Below are 20,795 nucleotides of genomic sequence, written 5' to 3'. Positions count from 1 at the left end.
CCGAAGCCAGTGTTGTTTCCTCAGGGCCTGTGGCCTGTGGCCGGGATGCAGAGACTCCCTGTGTGTTGTTAAGAGATGACATTAGTTATTTGTTCTCCTTATTTCACAGGGAAGGCCATGTTGTGACTGCGAGGGGTGAAGACAGAGGGTAGCAGTAGAAGCCCATGGTACGGGGGACCCTTGCCCAGAAGTGAGCTGGACGAGGCATTCCCAAGCCCAACTCTGGCCAAGTCAGCATCACGTGCTTGTGGCCTGAGCTTGCATAAGGTCCTCTTCCTGTCCCGGCTTCAGTGCCTTATCTGTTCAGTGAGGGGTGGACTGTGTGTCCTTCAGGGGTTGTTCACATCTGCTGTTTGTGACTTTCCGCCCTTCGTTAGCAAATGCAAACTGTAGGTGTGAACAGTGCGCCCCTGCTGCTTGTAACTGTATGAAACTGTACATGTACGTTTGTATGCATAGCCTGTCGATTATGTGGAGCTTCGTGAAGTTAGCGGGCCTTAGAAGAAGGGAAAAGTTTTTCTGTGGGATTTTTTCTTTTATGGTATTAAGTCAGTTTCTGCACATTTCCAATGGAGAATGTTAGTACAGGAACTTGTCAGGAATGGGGGGGGGGGTCATCACAGCCAAAACAGTGTATGCATGAGGGATCCTGGGGTGGCCATTTCCAGGGGTTTCTGCCCTTCAGTCAGGTCCAGCCATGGACCCTGCTTCTGGTGGGGCGGGCCTGCATCTTGCTCACTCCGGGTGGAGGAAGACGGCTCTGCTCAGAGCCTGGCCGCCCCCTCTCCACCCCTGCCGTAGTGTCTCTGGTCCAGGTGTGATGATGTGCTGTAGCCTGCCCCACCCACTGATTTATCCCTCTCCTGCACAGGCAGAGTGGCCGAGGCCGTGGAGCAGACCCACCAGGAGCCAGATGAGCGGAGAGGTCTGCGTGCACACCTGGCCGTGCTCCTACTACTTAGAGCTGGACAAGCGATGGGTCCCTGGAAAGCTTTCCTTAACCTCCTGCTCCCTGAAGTTTGCGGCTGATGAGGCCCAGGAGACGCTGGTGAGTTTCCCGCTGTCTGGCATCACTGCGATCAAGAAGGAGGCTTCTCACTTCGTCTTCAGCTCCATCACTGTCCTGGAGAAGGACAACCGCAAGCACTGGTTCGGTTCCCTGCAGCCCAGTCGCAATGCCGCATTCAGTGTCATCGAGCATTTCTGGAGAGAGCTGCTGCTCTCCCAGCCGGAAGCACCGCTTCCTGCGACCAAGGGGAAGGAGCTGACTGGCCTCATGGCCTGTTCCCAGAAGCGCCTGGAGGACACGGCCAGAGTCCTCCACCATCAGGGCGAGCAGCTGGACAGCATCACCAGGGGCCTGAACAAGATGGAATCCGACCTGGACGTGGCTGACAGGTAGACAGAGCCACGTAGCCCTGCCCTGTGTGTCTTCCCCACCATTCCCTGTGCGGTACATATGGGTCACCCCGCCAGGTGGGCTACAGTGGCACATTTGTGGGGGGAGGGCTCTGTTTCCAGTGTCTCAGGAAGACCACCTTATTCAGGCGCCTGTGAGGGAACAGGCCATGCGGCCGGGTGACTCGTGGAGGTCACATGCGGTCCACCGGCACATCTGTTGTGCACAGCCACGTAGCAGCAAGCCTGGGGCCACACTGAGGCGCTCCAGCTGCTCCCAAGCCTTCCATCGCAGGACCCCCCTCTGTTTCACATCAAGGACCCCACGTGGGTCATATGTGCCAATATTAATCTGTTTTTTATGAACTAAGATTCAAAAAATCACTTGTTTGTTCAAAAAGTGCAGTAATAAACCCACGACCTGGTAACATAAACAGCTCTGTGAATGAAAAATAGTTTTTGTAAAGCAGACACGCTTAGTGAGAGGGTAGCCTTGTTTGGGGTTTTGCTCCTCTCTTTCCCGCACAGTCCTGCCGCCCTCCTGCTTCTGCAGTCGCCTGCAGGTCATACTGTGTCCCGGGGCCTCTGGGTGCCCCTCACACGTCCGTGAGCACAGAGCTGAGTGCTGCCAGGTGCTGCTGTGAACACACTGGCTCCAGAAGGTCTCAGAGACGATGCTCTGCACTGTGCTGATTCTAAGATGAGTGCAGGACGAAGGAGATTTTAGCGTCTGCTGGGAACAGCCTCTCTCTGTGTCCCTGATGGCTGTCGGGGAACTCATGACCAGATGGCCTAGTGCTGGGCCCTGAGTCCAGGTCTGCGTGGCTGCTGCTGGTAGGGACCCTTGACTTGAGTGACCCCACTCTGCAGGCACCACCTGTTGCTGTCCTGGGACACTCCTGACTGCCTGCATGGTGTGGGAGGCGTGTGCTCGAGCTGCAGGGAACAGAGCCCCAAATCTTACCTTCAGAGGAGTGCTTGTGGGGGCACCTAGGGGGCTCAGTGTGTTAAGCAACCAGCTCTTGGTTTTGGCTCAGGTCATGATCTCGTGGTTTGTGAGTTCTAGCCCCATGTCGGGCTCTGTGCTGACAGCACGGAGCCTGCTTAGGATTCTCTCCCTCCCTCTCTCTCTGCCCACCCCCAGCTCATGCTGTCTCTATTTCTCAAAATAAGTAAACTGGAAAAAAAAAAAAAAAACCAAGTTGCAAGTAGATGTGTACAGCAGAATACCGTTTATTAGTAGTGGAGGACAAAGTACAGAGAGCACCCAAGCAGGGCGGGGGGAGGGCACACTGGGCCCCTGGGAAGGGCAAAGCAACCGCCTGGCGCTCCTGGCCACAGTCCTTGACGCACATCCATCGGTGCTGTTGTGGGGAGTCCCCAGGGAGCTCTCTGGTTGGTCCATGAGGTCTGGTTCCCCCTCAGTTCTAAAGTGTGTTCCTTTCAGATTCCTGTTGTCTAGTTGTCTGGCCTCTGATCTCATTCTGTGTCTTATCTTTTTGTTTTACTTTCTGTTTCTTGAAGTGTGTCTTCCTCCTACCCTTCCATCTCTGTGATGTTTTTAATTTCTCCGAGTTATTTATTAATCTCCAAACGTTCCTTCTGAATAGCAGCCTGTTGCTTCATGGGCACGCTGACCTCTGTGTCTTGGGGTTTTCTGGAGAGCCATGTGCGGAAAGGACTTGGGTGTGTGTCCCAGCTCAGGAGAGGAGTTTGCTCCCCTCCCCTGCTCCCAGCTCACCTCCCGCCCTTCAGCTGAACCACATGCGAGCTGGCCAGGCTCCCTGTCGCCAGCTCCCTCCTGACACACGGCTTAGACCTCCTGCTTGTGGGGTGAGGTAAGGCCCAGCTTCACAAACACGCCTGTTGTCGAGGTCCCTGGTACCCTCTGTCTCCACGTGTAGGTTCTTCGCCACAGACTGGGTCGTGTCCCAGCTTTGCCACCACTGCCTTTTCCCTTACTTTCCTGGATTCACAAAGTCTGTCTGGTTTCTAGGTTCCAAAATGTGGTTGCTGCCGTGTCTTCTCGTTGTCCTTGGGGAAAATATGTATATTCGATTTGTCATCTCTGGTAGTGTGATTTATAATAAATATGGACTCGGCCCTTGTAACTGTTCCTGGCTCAGAGCTCCTAAAGCCCTTGAGTTTCCCAACTGAAGACGGCAATGAAGGTGTCACGGTGTTCATAACAAGTCCAAGTTCATGTTGTTGCGGTGACTTTGGAAAGCCCCTAGGGATGGCGGCTGGTGGCCTGCGGACCCCACCGTGGGACCAGAGAGTTGGAGGCTTCAGTCCTGCCCCTGACCTCTGGGGAGGGGAGACGGAATCGATTACCAGTGGGCAATGGATTAATCGATCATGTCTATACAATGAAGCCCCAGTGAAAACTCAGAGGGACGGTCTTGGGGTTGGGGGGGGGGGCTTCCAGGCTGGGGAGCACATGGAGACGTGGGTAGAGTGACGTGCCTAGAGAGGCATGGAAGCTTCCCGCCCCTTCCCCAGTGCCTCACCCTGGGCGTCTCTTCCATCGGGCTATCCCTGAGTCATATCCTTTTGTAATAAACCACTAACCTAGCAAGTGAAACATTTCCCTGAGTTCTCTGAGCCCCTCCAGCACATTCATCAGACCCGAGGAGTGGCCGTGGGAACTTGTGATCTGTCACCTGTGGGTCAGAGCACAGGTGATGTCTGGACTTGGGGTTGGTGTCTGAAGTGGCGGTGGTCTTGTGGGGCTGAGCCTGTGAGGTCTGATGCTGACTCCATGTGGACAGGGCCAGAGTGGAGTCCATGTGGACGGGACCAGAGCTGAGTGAATGGCTTGGTGTGGGGATAAAACCACACACACCTTGTAATTGTCAGAATCTGATCATCCTCTGACAATTTTTCAAACAGACATATCCTTGAGCATCCTTTTTTAGTGCACCAACCTACAATTACTTACAATTCTGTAAGTATCTGGTACGGAGGAAGGAGGAAGAGATGCAGGGGCCGGTGCGGAGAAAGGGATGCAAGGAGCTGTGGCAGGGAGCCGGTACATAGTCCGTTGGCTCCAGCCCTCATGAGGATGCCTGAGTTTTCTGCTCACAGCTGCTTGCTCCATCCTGGAGCAGGTGCTGTCTGTGCAAAGTTCAGGTTTTCCTACCATCTTTGGACATTGTCCCATTTACAGTCATAGGGTAAAACAGACATAGTGCAAGTGCTTACTTCTCCATCCGTGTGGTCTTCTCCTTTGATTTGCCATTTTGTTGCCAGTTTCTGCCTTTTTCTGTGTCTGGGTCGATATTTCAACAGGAAATTGGGAAGAGCTATCTAAAGTGTGCTTTTTTCTCTGCTGTGTCAACCCATGAGCTCCTGTTATTTGCTTTTGATTCCTGCTAGGAAATGAGGGTAACGATGGACTAACTCGAAATATCTGAGCTATTGCTCTGTTTTACATGTTGTGTTCCTCTTCCTGAAGACTCAGTGGATGAACCAGAGAAGGACTGAGTCACAGAAACAGACCCTTCCACTCCCAACCACTGTGCTGCTTCCATGGGGCACCAGGCATCCTGAGTCCCCAGAAGGACTGCCCCTGCGCCCATCCTTCACATCTCCCTGTGTCCCACTGTCTCTCCAGCAGCCCATCGCCGGGGCTGGTGGACTGCTGGCCCCCAACACACCATCAAGAGTTGGCACCTTCAGACATTGGTGTGAGCACCCCTGTGGGCCTGACTGCTTGCATTCTTATTTTTGTGCTTTGTGATTCATTGTCCCCTCAGAGGTCTTTCCCGTGGGTGGGCCAGGCCGGGTACACTGTGGGGTCCTTGATTCTGCTGGAGGTGCCCTGTCACGGTGCTTGGTCTCTGTCCCACCATGGTCCCAGGTGGAAATAGCTGTGGTGCCTCCAGGGGTCCTCAGAGATGGTGGTGCCTCTTTGTCCTGGCCTGTGTCCGCCTCTGCCCACCCTTCTTCTCTGTCTCCTTCTCTGCTTCTCTCTATATTTGTGTGTGTGTGTGTGTGTGTGTGTGTGTGTGTGTGTGTGTGTCCGTCCTACAGGTTCTGTCTCTCTGGAGAACCTGACAGATAGGGAATCTGGTACTAAGACTGAAGGGTGATTTCTGAATGTGTTCTACAGTTTTGGGGATTAATAATCTGATTAGATTTAAATCTAATAACTCTCATTTCCACGCACTAGTGCATGGCATGTAGCACTAGAGATATACAAAATATCTCTGCAGGACACTCCTAGTCAAATACTTTAAGAGGCAAGGATCCGAGTGACCACGTATTTGATGCTAATAGCATTTTTGTCAAACTGAGATTTGCTGGCTGCTCCCAACTCCACTGGACAAAGTGCAGAAAGGAAAGAATGAGCTCAGGGTAACACAGAGTGGCCTGAATGCCCTGTCTCTGCCCTGAAAGATGCCCTGAGTGCCTGTGGTTGCAGGGCCGGGGTTTCTTACCTTATTATTATATAAATCCTAGTTAGGTAACTAAAGTGTAATAACGGTTTCAGGAGTAGAATTCAGTGAATCATCGCTCACATGCAACACTCAGTGCTCATCCCAACAAATGCCCTCCTTAATGCCCATCTGCCCTACCTCCCCTCCAGCAACCCTCAGTTTGTTCTCTACTGTTAGGAGTCTCTGTGGTCTGTTTCCCTCTCTTCTCTTCCCTCCTTCCCATATGTTCATGTTTTATTTATTAATTCACATATGAGTGAAATCATATGGTATTTGTCTTTCTCTGATGGACTCATTTTGCTTAGCATAATACATTCTAGCTCCACCCATGTCATTGCAAATGGCAAGATTTCACTCTTTTTTTTTAATTTTTTTTTTTTTTTTACATTTATTTACTTTTGAGAAACAGAGTGAGACAAAGCGTGAGCAGGGGAGGGGCAGAGAGAGAAGGAGACACAGAATCTGAAGCAGGCTCCAGGCTCTAAGCAAGAGGTCAGCACAGAGCCTGATGCAGGGCTTGAACCCACGGACTGTGAGATCGTGACCTGAGCCGAAGTTAGACGCTCAACCAACTGAGCCACCCAGGCGCCCCAAGATTTCATTCTTTTTGATGGCTGAGTAATATTCCATTATGTATACATGTATGAATACATGTATATACTACTTTTTTATCCATTCATCAGCTGATGGATATTTGTGCTATTTCCACCAGAGTTTGGCTGTTGTTGATAATGCTGCTATAAACATTGGGGTGCATGTACCCCTTCGAATCAGCACTTTTGTATCCTTTGGATAAATATCTAGTGCAATTGCTGCATCACAGGGTTGTTCTATTTTTAGTTTTTTGAGGAACCTCCACACTGTTTTCCAGAGTGGCTGCACCAGTTTGCATTCCCACCAACAGTGCAAGGAGGGTTCTCCTTTCTCCACATCCTCATCAACATCTGTTGTTTCCTGAGTTGTTGGTTTTGGCCATTCTGACAGGTATGAGGTGGTATCTCATCCTGGTTTTGATTTATATTTCCTTGATGATGAGTGAGTGATGTTGGGCCTTTTTTCATATATCTGTTGGCCATCTGGATGTCTTCTTTGGAAAGTGTCTGGTCATGTCTTCTGCCCATTTCTTAACTGGATTATTTGTTTTTTGGATGTTGTGTTTGATAAGTTCTTTATATATTTTGGATACTAACCCTTTATCTAATATTTCATTTGCAAACACCTTCTCCCATTCCATCAGTTGCCTTTTAGTTTTGCTGATTGTTTCCTTCACGTCCAGAAGTGTTTTATCTTGATGAGGTCCCAGTAGTTCATTTTTGCTTTTGTTTCCCTTGCCTCTGGAGACATGTCTAGTAAGAAGTTGCCATGGCCGAAGTTGCCATGGCCGAGGTCAAAGAGGTTGCTGCCTATGTTCTCCTCTAGGATTTTGATGATATTCTGTCTCACATTTGGGTCTTTCATCTATATGTTGAATTTATTTTTGTGTATGGTGTAAGTACATGGTCCAGCTTCATTCTTCTGAGTGTTGCTGTACAATTTTCCTGGCACCATTTGCTGAAGAGACTGCCTTTTTCCATTGAATATTCTTCCCTGCTTTGTCGAAGATGACAAAGATGTCGAAGATCATATAGTTGTGAGTTCATTTCTGGGTTTTCTATTCTGTTCCATTGATCTATGTGTCTATTTTGTGCCAGTACCACACTGCCTTGATGATTACAGCTTTGTAATATAGCTTGAAGTCCAGAATCTTGATGCCTCCAGTTTTGTTTTTCTTGTTCAGATTACTTTGGCTACTCGGGGTCTCTTGTGGATCCATACAAATTTTAGGATTGTTTGTTGTAGCTCTGTGAAGAATGCTGGTGTTATTTTGATTGGGATTGAATTGAACGCGTAGATTGCTTTGTGTAGTATGGACATTTTAACAATATTTGTTCTTCCAATCCATGAGCATGGAATGTCTTTCCATTTCTTTGTGTCTCTTCAATTTCTTTCACAAGTTTTCTATAGTTTTCAACATACAGATCTTTTACCTCTTTAGTTAGGTTTATTACTACTTATCTTATTGTTTTGGTGCGGGTGTAAATGGCATTGACTCTTGGTTTTCTTTTTCTGCTTCTTCATTATTGGTGTGTAGAAATGCAACCAATTTCTGTATGTTGATTTTATATCCTGTGACTTTGCTGAATTCATATAGTAGTTCTAGAAATTTTTTGGTGGAGTCTTTTGGGTTTTCTACATAGAATATCATGTCATCTGCAAATAGTGAAAGTTTGACTTCATCCTTACAGATTTGGATGCACTTTATTTCTTTTTGTTGTCTTATTGCTGAGGCTAAGACTTCCAGCACTATGTTAAGTAGTAATGGTGAAGGTGGACATTCCTGTCTTGTTCCTGATCATAGGGGAAAAGCTCTCAGTTTTCCCCATTGAGGATGATATTTATTAGCAGTGGTCTTTTGTATATAGTCTTTATGAGATTGAGGTGTGTTCCCTCTGTCCCTACTTTGTTGAAGGTTTTTGTCAAGAATGGATGCTGTATTCTGTCAGATTCTTTTTCTGCATCTATTGAGAGGATCATATGGTTCTTATCCTTTCTTGTATTGATGTGTGTCACATTGATTGACTTGCAAATATTGAACCAGCAGGTCTGGGATTTCTAAAGACCAGATCTGAGTGTCGTCTGCGAGCACATTAATCACAGCACAAATTGAAACCCCAGCTTTGTGTGCTGTCTTCTGTTAAGCCTAGGATACTGATGAAGAAGAAACTGGATCCTGAAAAGTGGAAAGTGGACATATGGGAAAGTCCTGATTAAACTGGGGGCATTGAACCCCTCCATTCGAGTGAGTCTTTGTCGTCAGACACGTCCCTTCCACCGTCATCCTGCTTTGTTGGAAGAGTCTGTAACGGCCCCCCTGAGGTAACTGCCTTGCAGGTCTCCTGAAGAGACCCACCCCACCACCCTCCTTTGCTCCTAGATGAATTGTAGGCTCGGGTCACAGCAGATCCCAAAAGGTGAGGCACAAAGCGTGACCCTGAGGAGGATGTGACCCTGTGGAAGAGTTGCGTGAAGGTTCCAGTGTCCACAGACAGAAGGAAGTCCACAGGACATGCATGGGAATGGGTATCAAGGGTGGGGGACAGTGGTGGAAAGGACATCATTTACAGCAGAGGGCCTACAAAACAAGGGACTGGATTCAGTACTGTTGCTACCCGGGTTGGAGAGGGCTCCACCGATCCACTGGCGGGCGAGGCATTATGGAAGGTGACCTATGCTGGGTGAGGTTTGGAACGGTCGTATGGACTTACCATGTGAGACCCGCTCCCCACCCAGCCTGGCCCAGAGGGACACACTTGCCCCAGGACCATGAGAACCCTGTTTATGAGGAGGCCCCATATCCTTGAGGAGCTGTGTAACCACTCTTCTGTGTAGGCCAGAAAGGATGGTGGGCACTGCTGCCCCTGAGCTGGGACCCTCCCCGTGGCAGGGGTGATAGACTCCAGAGTGTCGGGCCGGGACCCTCCCTGTGGCAGGGGTGGTGGACTCCGGGGTGCTGGGCCGGGACCCTCCCCATGGCGGGGGTGATGGACTCCAGGGTTCCAGGGCCAGTTGGTGGCCTGCAGTCACTGAAGATACGTGGGATGGTCACCACAAGGGACAGCAGAGCAGAAGCAGCAGTCAGAGTGGTGTGAGTCCTAGAGACCTGTGGTGTTGGCTGGTTGGTCACGTGCCCCCAGGGAAGTAACAGATGGGCAGGCAGGGCCTTTGGTCCTTACCAGGGCTGTGTACACAGAAGGGCCCTGGGTCAAGTGAGTGAGCCTCTAACTTGAATTAGAAAGCAGTCATGGCCCCTGAATCATCTTCCAGACTTGAACCAGTTTCCAGATCCGAAACCCTTTGAAGGATGGGGACACGTCCCCCTTGAGGAGAAACCCTGGGATGCCACTATCTGTTGACACTATCATTTCTTGTGCCAGCCTTCCTCCCAGGGCCCTGTGGTGTCTAACCAGGGCGACTGAGCACTGGAGGCAGGAAGTCATCAGACTTTTAGGGACTAGGGGACACTGGATCTGACGCTGATGCTAGCAGACCCAAAACGGCCCTGTGGCCCACCAGTCAGAGGAGGGGCTTATTGGGCTCAGGGGATCCATGGAGTCTCAGATCAGGTCCGCCTCACACAGTCACACAGTAGGCCTCTGAACCCAGCCCATGGCTATTTTTCCCAGGCCTGGAGCATATAATCAGAATACACGCTCTCACTAGCTAGAGAACCCCACACCAGTTCCCTGACCTACATAGTGAGAGCTATTCTGGGGAAGCCACTGGAACTACCTAGAAGAGTGAACCATTCTTGCAGGGATTGCAGAGGTGCGTGTCCCCATCAAGGACCTGCAGGGTGCGCGGGCAGTGAGCCATGCACCATCTCCGCTCAGAGCACTCACTGGGCTGTGCAGGGAAAAGTTGGAGAAGAACAGTGGATTGTCCCAACCGTGACCAGGTCGTTCTCTTATGGCACTCGCTGTACCAGACACTTGAGCAAGTTAGCACATCATGTGGGACCTGGGGCGCAGCGTGTACTCTGGCAGACACTCTTTGTCCATGCTGTTAGGAGGGGCCACCAGAGCAGTTTGCTCCCCAGCAAACTGTGCAACGCTGTCCCGCCTCATGGCAACACCAGCTATCCAGCCCCATGCCCGTTTCCGTCACAGGGACCTGGACTGTGTTTCCCTCCACAGGGTAGCACCCTGGTCTGTTACCTGGGTGATACCATGCCAACTGCATCGAGGGCGTAAAATTAGCAACTACTCAGGACACACTGCGAAGGCATGTCAGAGGGTGGGAAAGTAAATCTCCCAGAGAATCAGGGGTTTTCCACCTCAGTGAAATTTCTAGGGATCCAGTGGTGTGGGGCTCACCGAAGTGTCTTCTACTGTGAAGGACAGGTTTTTGCTTCTGGCTCTTTCTACAACCAAAAAGAAGACACTGCCTGGTGGTGAGCATTTTGGAAGCAACGTCCTCATTTGTGGTGCTACTCTGGCCCTTTTACCAAGTGACATGAAAAACTATTGGTCTTGAGTGGAACCCAAAGCAAGAAAGCTCTGCAGCAAGTCCAGGCTGCCATGTGGGCCACACGATTGAGCAGATCCAGTGGCACTTAAAGTGTCCGTGGTAGACAGGGGTGCTCTCCAGAGCCTGTGGGAGACCTCTGTAGGGAGTCACAGTGTATGCTGTTAGGATTTTGGAGCAAAGCCCTGCCATCCTGTGCAGATAACTTCTTTCTTTTTGAGAAACAGCTCTTGGCCTGCTACTAGGCCTTTGTAGAGACTGAACGCTGGACCGTGGACCACCATGTTATCACACAATCTGAGCTGTTCTTCATGAAATGGGTGTTATTTGACCCAGCAAGCCATGACGTGGGCACGCATGGTGACCCTCCCCCCAGCCCCCGCATCCAACGATGGTGTGATGCAGGAGATCAGGGGCAAGCGGGCCCTGACAGCACGGGTTAGGCTGTATGAGGAATTAGCTCTCGTGCTACGGTGCCTGCTCCTACACCCCTGCCTTCTGCCCCCAGCCTGCACCTACGGCACAACCCATACCTGCTATCAGTTGACTGAGAATGAAAGCAGCAGGGCCTGATTTACACTTACAGATGGTTCTGTACCATGTGCAGGCATCACCCAGAAATGGACAGAGGTGGAGGGAGATCCTTCCAGTGGCAGAACTTCAAGCCATGCACCTGGAGGTTCACCATGTTGGGAAGGCAGTCTCGTGCAGTCTTCTGACCCACTGTCAGCCCTGTTAGAATGGATCTGAGGGCTGGAGCACACAGCCTATGCCAGGCTTATCACCTAGTAGGAAAATAGCTTTCCCTGTTATAAGCTCAACTGGTACTCATTTGTTCTACTGAAGCACTCTGCCAGCTGTCAGGGTTCATATATCAGAGTCCACAGAGAGGGGGCAGTCCTTGAACTACAGCATTCAAAGGATGTGCATAAGCCTGTTGTCCTGCATCGGCTGCCAGGGGACCAGCGGCCACTACCAGAGCTGGTTCTGTTCTGCTCTTCTCTGCACTAGGAAAGCTGAGTATGGCATTGCTCTGTCCAGTGCTGGACTGTGTTGTGCTCCATGGTAACTCCGATACCAGGATGCTGTGGGCAAAAGTGTTTGAGTCCTCCCCTGAGATTGGTGACCAGTGTGTGGCACTCTGCTCAACAGGGTTCTTGGAAGGAGGAATGGCCAGATGCTCAGTTGCATGCTGATTGGCTGCAGCCAGTGGTTTGGCTGATGTTCAGGACTGGAAGAAACAGGACTGGAAACTTCATGACCAGGAGATCCAGGGCAGAAGTGTTGGATAGACTTCTCTGGTTGGGAAAAAAGGCAAAGATGTGCCTCACGTGAATGCTCACTGAAGGGTGTCTTCAGCAGAGGAGGATTGTAATAATCCAGTGGATAGGATGACCTGTTCCCTAGATACCCGTCGGTCTGTTTCCCCAGCACCTCCTGAAGTTACCCACTGAGCCCATGAACAAAGTGGCCATGGTGACAGGGATGGAAACTATGATTGGGTCCAGCAGCACAGACTTGAGCTCACCAAGGCCAGCCTGACCACAGCCACCAACACCAAGTCTCCAATATGCCTCTAGTCTCCAGGGTGTTCAGCCTGCTACTTGGTGGCTGGCTGATTATGTTGGACCATCTCTTACTGTGAATCCTTTGAACGTGGCTCCTCATTTCAAAATTCTGTTTTTCTCTTTGGGTTTCAACAGTTTGACTATAATGTATCTTGATGTGGCTCTTTTTAAGTTTATCCCCCTTGGAGTTTGTTGAGCTTCTTGAATGTGTACATTCATGTCTTTCATCAGATTTGGGAAGTTTTCAACCAATGTTTCCTCAAATTCATTTTCTGTCCCTTTCTCTCTCTTGTCCATCTGGGATTCCCATAATACATTTATGGATATGTTTGATGGTGTCCTTTGGGCTCTGATCATTTTTATTCCTTTATTTTCCTTCCTTTCTGCTCCTCAGACTGGGTAATTTCAAAGGTATTACTTTCAAATTCACCCATTCTCTGTTCTCCCCTGTCAAATCTGCTATTGAATCCCTCCGGCAAGTTTTTCATTTCAGTGATTGCACTTTTCAGCTCTAGAATTTGTTTCCTTCTCATAATTTCTTTTTACTAATATCCTTGTTTTGTTCAGACATTTTTTTTTCTTATTTCTTTCAGTTATTTGTCCATAGTTTCCTTTAGCTCATTGAACATATTTAAGATTTTGGTGTAACATCTTTGATAAAATATTAGGACTTCCTCAGAGATGAGTATGGGCCTTATGAATCAGCCATACTTTCTTCTTTCTTTGTATGTTTTATCATTTTTTCTTGAGAAGTGCACATTCTGTTGTGGTAAATCTGTTATGGACTAAATGTTTGTGTCCCTGAAATTCACCTGAAGTCCCTGAGGTCACCACCACCCCCAACCCCCCCCCCCCACTGTGATAGTGTTAGGAGGCAGGGCCTTTGGGAGGTGATTAGGTTTAGATGAGGTCATGAGAGTAGAGCCCCCATGATGGGATAAGAGGAAGAGGCTAAATCTCTCTCTCTGTCTCTCTCTTCTTCCTCCTCCTCCTCCTCTTCCTCCTCCTCCTCCTCCTCCTCCTCCCCTTCTCCTCCTCCTCCTCCTCCTCCTCCTCCTCCTCCTCCTCCTCTCTCCCCCCCTTCCTCTCTCTCTCTGTCTCTCCCCCTCTCCCTCTTCCTCTCTCTCCTCTCTCTCTCTGCTGTGCGAAGACACAACAAGAAGGTAGCTGTCTCCAAGCCAGGGAGAGAGCTCTTCCCCAAAACCAAATCTGTTGGCACCCTAATCTTGAACTTCCTAGCCTCCATAACTGAGAAATAAATGTCTGTTGTTCAAGCCATGCAGTTTGTGGTATTTGTTACAGTAACCCGAACTGACTGATACACTCTGGAAACCTAATTCTACTCCTTGGGGATTAGTGGTCTTTGCTTGTTGAGGGTTATGGCTGGAATTGGAATCTTTTCCCAACTATTTTTGCAAAGTGTGTCTCTCTTGTTATATGTGGTCATTGAAGTTTCTCTTTCATTGCATCTCTGTTCAGCTAGTGAACCGACAAAGATGTTCTTAGGAATTGGGTCTTGTCTCTTTGAATTCCCTCTGGCTGGGAAGCCACTTGGGCTTATCGTGGCTGAAACCTCTATGCCAGCCTCTCTGCAGTCAAAAGCAGCATAGAACTTCTAGAAAACAAAATATTAAAATTCTGTGTTATGCACTTCCTACTTTTTGGCATTCCATGTCTCTCTTTAAATGAAATGAAGACAAGTTGGTAACCCAGTTTTGATTTCAGGAGTTTGGTAGAAGCTACTTGCTGAGGTAATTGGTCTGGTTGTGTTTTCATTGGCATCTGTGAGTAACTGGTATTGCCTCTGTTCAGAGGTTGGAAAATGGCACTCTGGAATGACAGTTTGGCTCTTCACAGTTGAGCCAAGTGTAGCTCAGCACTTTGAGGACATTTCCCATTGTGTTCCTAGTGTACATGATTGCTAAGTTGGGTAGGATTGTGCCTACATTTTTTCCTCCCTATCCTAGATATTCTGACTGTTTTATTCTGATGTGTCTCTGATATGTAGATTTTTTAGAACAGGCTTTTAAATTACATACCATAAAATTTACTCACTGTATGTAAACAATTCAATGATTTTTAGTAAACTTACAGAGTTGTACAGACAAGACTGTAGTCCAAATTTTAGGACATTTCTATCCCTCCCAAAAGTCACCTCAAGCCCTTTGGCAGTCACTCTGTTCTTGCCCTGCCCAGGTCACCACTGATCTAGTCTTTCTGTGTAGATTTGTCTTTTTAGAGAGTTAACATATGTCTGGCTTCTTGCACCGTGTCATGTTTTTGAGATTCATCTCCATTGTAGGATAGATCAGTACTTTGTTACTTTATATTTCTGTTCTTCTTTTCTCTTTTCTTTTCTTTTCTTTTCTTTTCTTTCCTTCCTTCCTTCCTTCCATCCTTCTTTCTGGCTCCATACCTACTTTAAATGGGCTTGGACTCACAACCCTGAGATCAAGAGTCTACTGACTAAGCCGGCCAGGCACCCCATTAGTTTGTATTTCTGACCAATACTCTGTTATATGATCTATCACATCTTGTTTGTCCATTGACCAATTTTGATGGACATTTTGTTGTTTCTGTTTTGTGGCCATTATGAATAGTGCTGCTATAGACATTTGTGTACAAGTGTTTGCGTGAACATTTGTTTTCATTTCCCTTGGGTAGGAAATTGCTGGGTCTCTCTTTAACATTTTGAGAACTTGACCAATTGTTTTCCAAAGTGGCTGTGCCATGTTTCACCTCCCCACCAATAATGTATAGGGGCTCCAGTTTCTCCACAACATCACTAACACTTGTTATTGTCTGCTTTATTATTATAACTATCATAGTGGGTGTGAAGTGACGTCTCATTACACAATCATTTTCCTAATGATAATAAGCATCTTTTCATATGCTTTTTTCCCATAGGTCTATTTTATTTTTAAATTCTTTGACCATTTTTTATGTGGTTGTCTTTTTATTATGGACTTTGTAGGAGTTTTATATATTCTGGGTAGAAATCCCTTTATCAGATAAATGATTTGAAAATATTTTCTCTCTTTCTGTGGATTGTCTTTCTTGAAGGTGGTTTTGAATCACAGAGGATTTTAATTTTTTTTCTCCAATGAATCAAGCACAATTTATTTTAGAACTAAAAGGACAGACTGAGCAAAAGAAAGTTTTATCCTAAACTTTCCCAATAGACATTTTCTCCCCAGACTGCATGTTATCAATTTTTAAAAAAAAAATTTTTTTAACATTTATTTTATTTTTGAGACAGAGAGAGACAGAGCATGAATGGGGGAGGGTCAGAGAGAGGGAGACACAGAATCTGAAACAGGCTCCAGGCTCTGGGCTGTCAGCACAGAGCCCGACGCGGGGCTTGAACTCACGGACCGCGAGATCATGACCTGAGCCGAAGTCGGCCGCCCAACCGACTGAGCCACCCAGGCGCCCCTGCATGTTATCAATTTTAAGTCCCATCAGTGGTCTTCATATTATTCATAGAGGATGTACAGATTGTGTCGTTTCCTTAAAGAGTCAAGTTTGAAAATAATATTTCTACTTTTTGTGCTTTAGAATTATTTGTAAGTAATCTCTGTGCCCAACCTGGGGTTTGAACTCACAACCCCAAGATCAAGAGTTGCATGCTCTACCTACTAAGCCAGCCAGATGCCCCACTTTTTGTGCTTTAGAACAACTCTCAAAACATACTATTATGCTCCCAGCTCATAACTGTTCAATTCATTCTTTCTTCTTGAAATAACTTAGAGCAAGAGAATCATTTACTTTGTACATTTTCAAAAACAGAACTTGTCCATTTTCTCTCCAGTGTTCATGGAGGGAAAAACTAGTCCAACCCAACAGATGAGCAAAAAGTCTTTTTCCTATTTTGGCTTCTCTGGTTTAAGTGACCAGAGAAAATCATTAGCTGTTTTTATTTTGGTTTCAACATAATAGCATCTATAGCCTTTTCTTCCTCCGAAGCCAACACTGGTCTTTCACATTCACAACATGAGCATTTCAGAGCTTTGCAGTTTTGCTCCTTCAGATACTGCCCAGCCAACTCAAGGGGAGCACACCTCGGAAGACAGAAGACCCTCCCAGGTCCTCATTCTCCTTCTCTGCTGCTCCCTCCCCTCACCCTCGGGGCACCATGAAACGCAGGCCTGATTGCTTGTGCCTTGCGCACAGATGGGGCCCAGACCTGGCTGGACACAAGGCCAAAGGATTTTAAGTTTGATGAAGACCAATGTACCTGTTTTTTTTGTTTTTTTGTTTTTTTGTTTTGTCACTTGCCTTTGGTGTCATATCCAGTTCATTGCCTAATCCAGAGTCACAGAGGTTTATTCTTTTGCTTTGTTCCAAGAGTCATAGTTTTAGCTCTTCTGTTTAGGTCCCGGAACCACTTGGGGTTCATTTTTGTGAATGATGTGAGAAATGAATCAAATTTCTTTTTTCTTTTCTTTTTTATTTTATTTATTTATTTATTTATTTATTTATTTATTTATTTATTTATTTTGGTATGACGCTATTCAGTGATCTCAGCAATATTTGTTGAAAGATGGATGTTTCCCCACTGAATTGTCTTGTCATCCTTGTCGAAAACCAGTTGACCATAAGGATAAAGGTTTGTTTCTGGACTCTGAGTTCCATCTCATTAATCCACGCTGTAACCTTTCACCAGTACCATACCATCATCATTGTTATGACCGTGTAGTAAGTTTGCACTCAGCAAGAGTCCACCAACTTGTTTCTTTTTCAGGATTGTTTTTGTCTATTCTGGGTCTTTTGTGTTTCCATGTGAATTTTGGGATAAACTAAGGGCTTAACAGTGCCCTAACTGGGAGAATTAGGGAGGTGTTGTTACCACCCCCCTAGAGGTGCACCCCCCTGCACCCGTAAGGTTTCCGTTGTTGCTACTGGCTCTTCATGTGGCCTCCTGTACCGTAATCCCATGCTTGGGGAGGGACCCTAGTGCAGCAGGTAAGGGTGGATGTCCACGCCCCCCCCCTTTTTAAATTGAAGTATAGTTGGTACACAAGGTTACATTAATTTTCAGTGGATAGCATATCGGATAAGTTGATACATGATGCTGTGCTCACTACCAGTGTCCAAGACTATTATAGTATCGTTGATCATACTCCTTGTGCCGTATCTTAATTTACCCCTATGATTTATTCGTTCCTTAACTGGAAGCCTCTATCCCCCACTCCCCTTCACCCATTCTGCTCCTCTACCCAACCCCCCTACCCTCTGGCAACCATCAGTTCTATGTATTTATGGGTCTGTTTCTGCCTTTTCTTTTTCTGTTTATTTGTTGAGTTTTTTAGATTCTACATATAAGTGAAATCATGTAGTGTTTGTCTTTCTCTGTCTTATTTTATTTAGCATAATACTCTCAAGGTCCATCCATGTTATTGCAAATGGCAAGATTTCATTCTTTTTTGTGGCTGAGTGATATTCCTCTGTGTGTGTGTGTGTGTGTGTGTGTGTGTGTGTGTGTGTGTGTGTGTATCACGTTTTCGTTATCCATTCTTCTATGGGTAGACCCTTGGGTTACTTTCATAGTTTGGCCATTGTAAATAATTTCTCAGTAAGCATAGGGGTGCATATATCTTTACCACTTGTGTTTTCATTTGCTTTGGGTAAATACCCAGTAGTGAAATTATTGGGTCATATGGTAATTCTACTTTTAATTTTTGACACACCTCCATACTGTTTTCTAGAGTGGCTGCACCAGTTTGCACTTCCAGCCAACAGTACAAAAGGGTCCCCCTTTCTCTGCATCCTCACCAACATCTGTTGTTTCCTGAGTTAATTTTAGCCATTCTGACAGGTGTGAGGTGGTATCTCATTGTAGTTTTGATTTGTATTTCCCTTATGATGAGTGATGTTGAACATCTTCTTATGCTTATGTGTCTGTTAGCCATCTGGATGTCTTCTTTGGGGAAGTGCCTAATCAGATCCTCTGCCCATTTTTTAATTGGGTTGTTTGTTAGTTTGTTTTGGTGATGAGTTGTATAAGTTATTTATGTATTTTAGATATTAACTGCTTATCAGATGTATTATTTGCAAATATCTTTTTTCCATTCAGTAGGTTATCTGTTTGTATTATCAGTGATTTTCTTTGGTGTGCAGAAGCTTTTTATTTTATGAAAATAAAAAATGAAACAGTTTGTTTTTCACTTTTGTTTCCGTTGCTTAAAGAGACATATCCACAAATATGTTACTAAAGCCAATGTCTAGGTGATTACTGTGTGTGTTTTCTTTCAGGAGTTTTATGCATTCATGTCTCACATCTAATCCATTAATCCATTTTGAGCTTATTTTTGTGTAAAGTGTAAGAAAGGGTCCTATTTTATTCTTTTGCATGAGGCTGTCCAATTTTCCCAACACCATTTGTTGAAGATACTGTCTTTTCCCCATTGCATATTCTTGTGTCCTTCATCGTAGATTAATTGACCTATAAGTGTGGGTATATTTCTGGGCTCTCTATTCTGTTCCTTTGATTTGTGTGTCTGTTTTAGTGCCAATACCATACTGTTGTGATCACTGTCACTTTGTAGTATATCCTGAAATCTGGGATTGTGATAACTCCAGCTTGGGTCTTATTTCTCTAGATCACTTTGGCTATTTGAGGTCTTTTGTTGTTCCATACAAATTTTAGCATTATTTGTTCTAATTCTGTGAAAAATGCTCTTGGTGTTTTGATAGAGATTGTATTAAATTTGTAAATTGCTTTGGGTAGTATGGATGTTTTAACAATATTAATTCTTCCAGTCCGTGAGCATGGTATATATTTCCATTTCTTTGTGTCATCTTTAATTTCTTTCATCAATGTCTTAATAGTTTTCAGAGTACAAGTCTTCCACCTCTTTGGTTAAATTTATTCCTAAGGTATTTTATTATTTTTGGTACATCTGTAAATGAGATTCTTTTTTCCTCAATTTCTCTTTCTGCTACTTCGTTATGGCTATTCATACTCTTGAACTACTTCTTGCTTCAGTTTTGGAAGGTTGTGGTTTTTGAGTGTTTTGTCTGTTTCATAAAAGTCCAATTTATTGGTGTGAAGTTGGGTATGGTATCCCCTAGGAGCCTTTCCAGGGCTAAAGGCTCTATGGTGATGCCTCCATCACTCCTGATGTTGGTGATATGCATTTTCTTTGTTTTATTTTGGATCATTTTTTGTAAGGGTTTTCTTTTTTTTTTTTTTTTAATTATTTCAAAGAACCAACTTTTGGCTTTTTTAATATTTTCTTTTTTTCTGTTTTCAATTTCATTGATTTCTGCTTTTCCTTTATTCTACTTACTTTGGGTTCAATTTATAACTTTTTGAGACAGAAGCTTAAATCGCTGATTTTAAATCCTTCTAAGAAGTTTTCCAACATCCACTGAAAGCTATAAATTTTCCTCATGACTGTTCCACTTGCACCCTGCCATTTTTTGCATATTGGTTTGTTTCACTCACTTCAGATTTTTTTGATTCCCTTTATTTAGAATCGTATTTAATTTCCAGATATTTGAGGATTTTCTATTAGCCTTTTGTCATTAATTTCAAATGTCATTTGTTTGAGGACAGAAGATATGTTCTGTATGATTTCAATACTTGAAATTTATTGAGATGTGTTACATTTTTTTAATGTTCTGAATACACTTTAAAGAGTGTATTCAGCAGACAGATGTTGGTTCCATAAATATCAATCAAGTTGAGTTGTTTAAATAGTGTTTATATTCTTACTAATTGTTTTTGTCTTGCTATATTACGGAGATAAATTTGTTAAAACCTACAACTGTGGTTGTCTATTTCTTCTTTTAGTTTTGTCAGTTTTTGCTTAATGAATTTTGAAATTTTGTCAGACATACTTGTTTAGTATTCAGTCTTTTTGTTGGATTGGTAGATTGTTGATGGATTATTATGCATTGTCTGTCTTTATCCTTGGTAACATCCTTGTCTTAAGGTTTACTACTGGCACGATGCATCTTTTTACCAATACCTTTGCTTTTGACGTGTCTGTGCCCTTATATTTCACAGTCTCTTGTAAACAAGATATAGCTGTGTCTTGTTTTTGTTTTTGAATCCAGGCTGACAATCTGCCTTTAAATTAGAGGATTTGGTCTATTTACATTTAATATAATTACTAATATGACTATATTTAAGTCTGCCACCTTGATTATTTTCTATTTTTTCCATTTGATCTTTGTTCCTTTGCTTTTCCTTTCCTGCTTCTATTTTTTTTTTCGTCACAAGATAGATCTTGTGGTGTTATTAGTGGTTATTTTACAGCTGTACCGTCTGATATGGTAGGCACTAGCCACATGTAATTAAGTTTAAAATTCAGTC

At 45.4% G+C, this 20,795-nt stretch overlaps 1 protein-coding gene across 2 annotated transcripts in view; it reads left to right on the top strand.

Moving 5' to 3' along the window:
* Nucleotides 1-20,795, top strand: part of SNAP47 (synaptosome associated protein 47) — a 49,986-nt gene that overhangs the window by 6,799 nt on the left and 22,392 nt on the right. For both annotated transcript variants that reach the window (XM_049648375.1, XM_049648374.1), the window contains exon 2: nucleotides 872-1,398. In XM_049648375.1, the coding sequence (XP_049504332.1) occupies nucleotides 914-1,398 (485 nt within the window). In that variant the 5' untranslated portion in view covers nucleotides 872-913. The remainder of the gene's footprint in view (nucleotides 1-871; nucleotides 1,399-20,795) is intronic.

The sequence above is a fragment of the Panthera uncia genome (assembly GCF_023721935.1).
Source record: "Panthera uncia isolate 11264 chromosome A1 unlocalized genomic scaffold, Puncia_PCG_1.0 HiC_scaffold_17, whole genome shotgun sequence".
In the NCBI taxonomy this organism is placed as follows: domain Eukaryota; kingdom Metazoa; phylum Chordata; class Mammalia; order Carnivora; family Felidae; genus Panthera; species Panthera uncia.
Note: the sequence above shows the minus strand (reverse complement) of the source record. Positions and strands in the feature narration are given on the sequence as shown.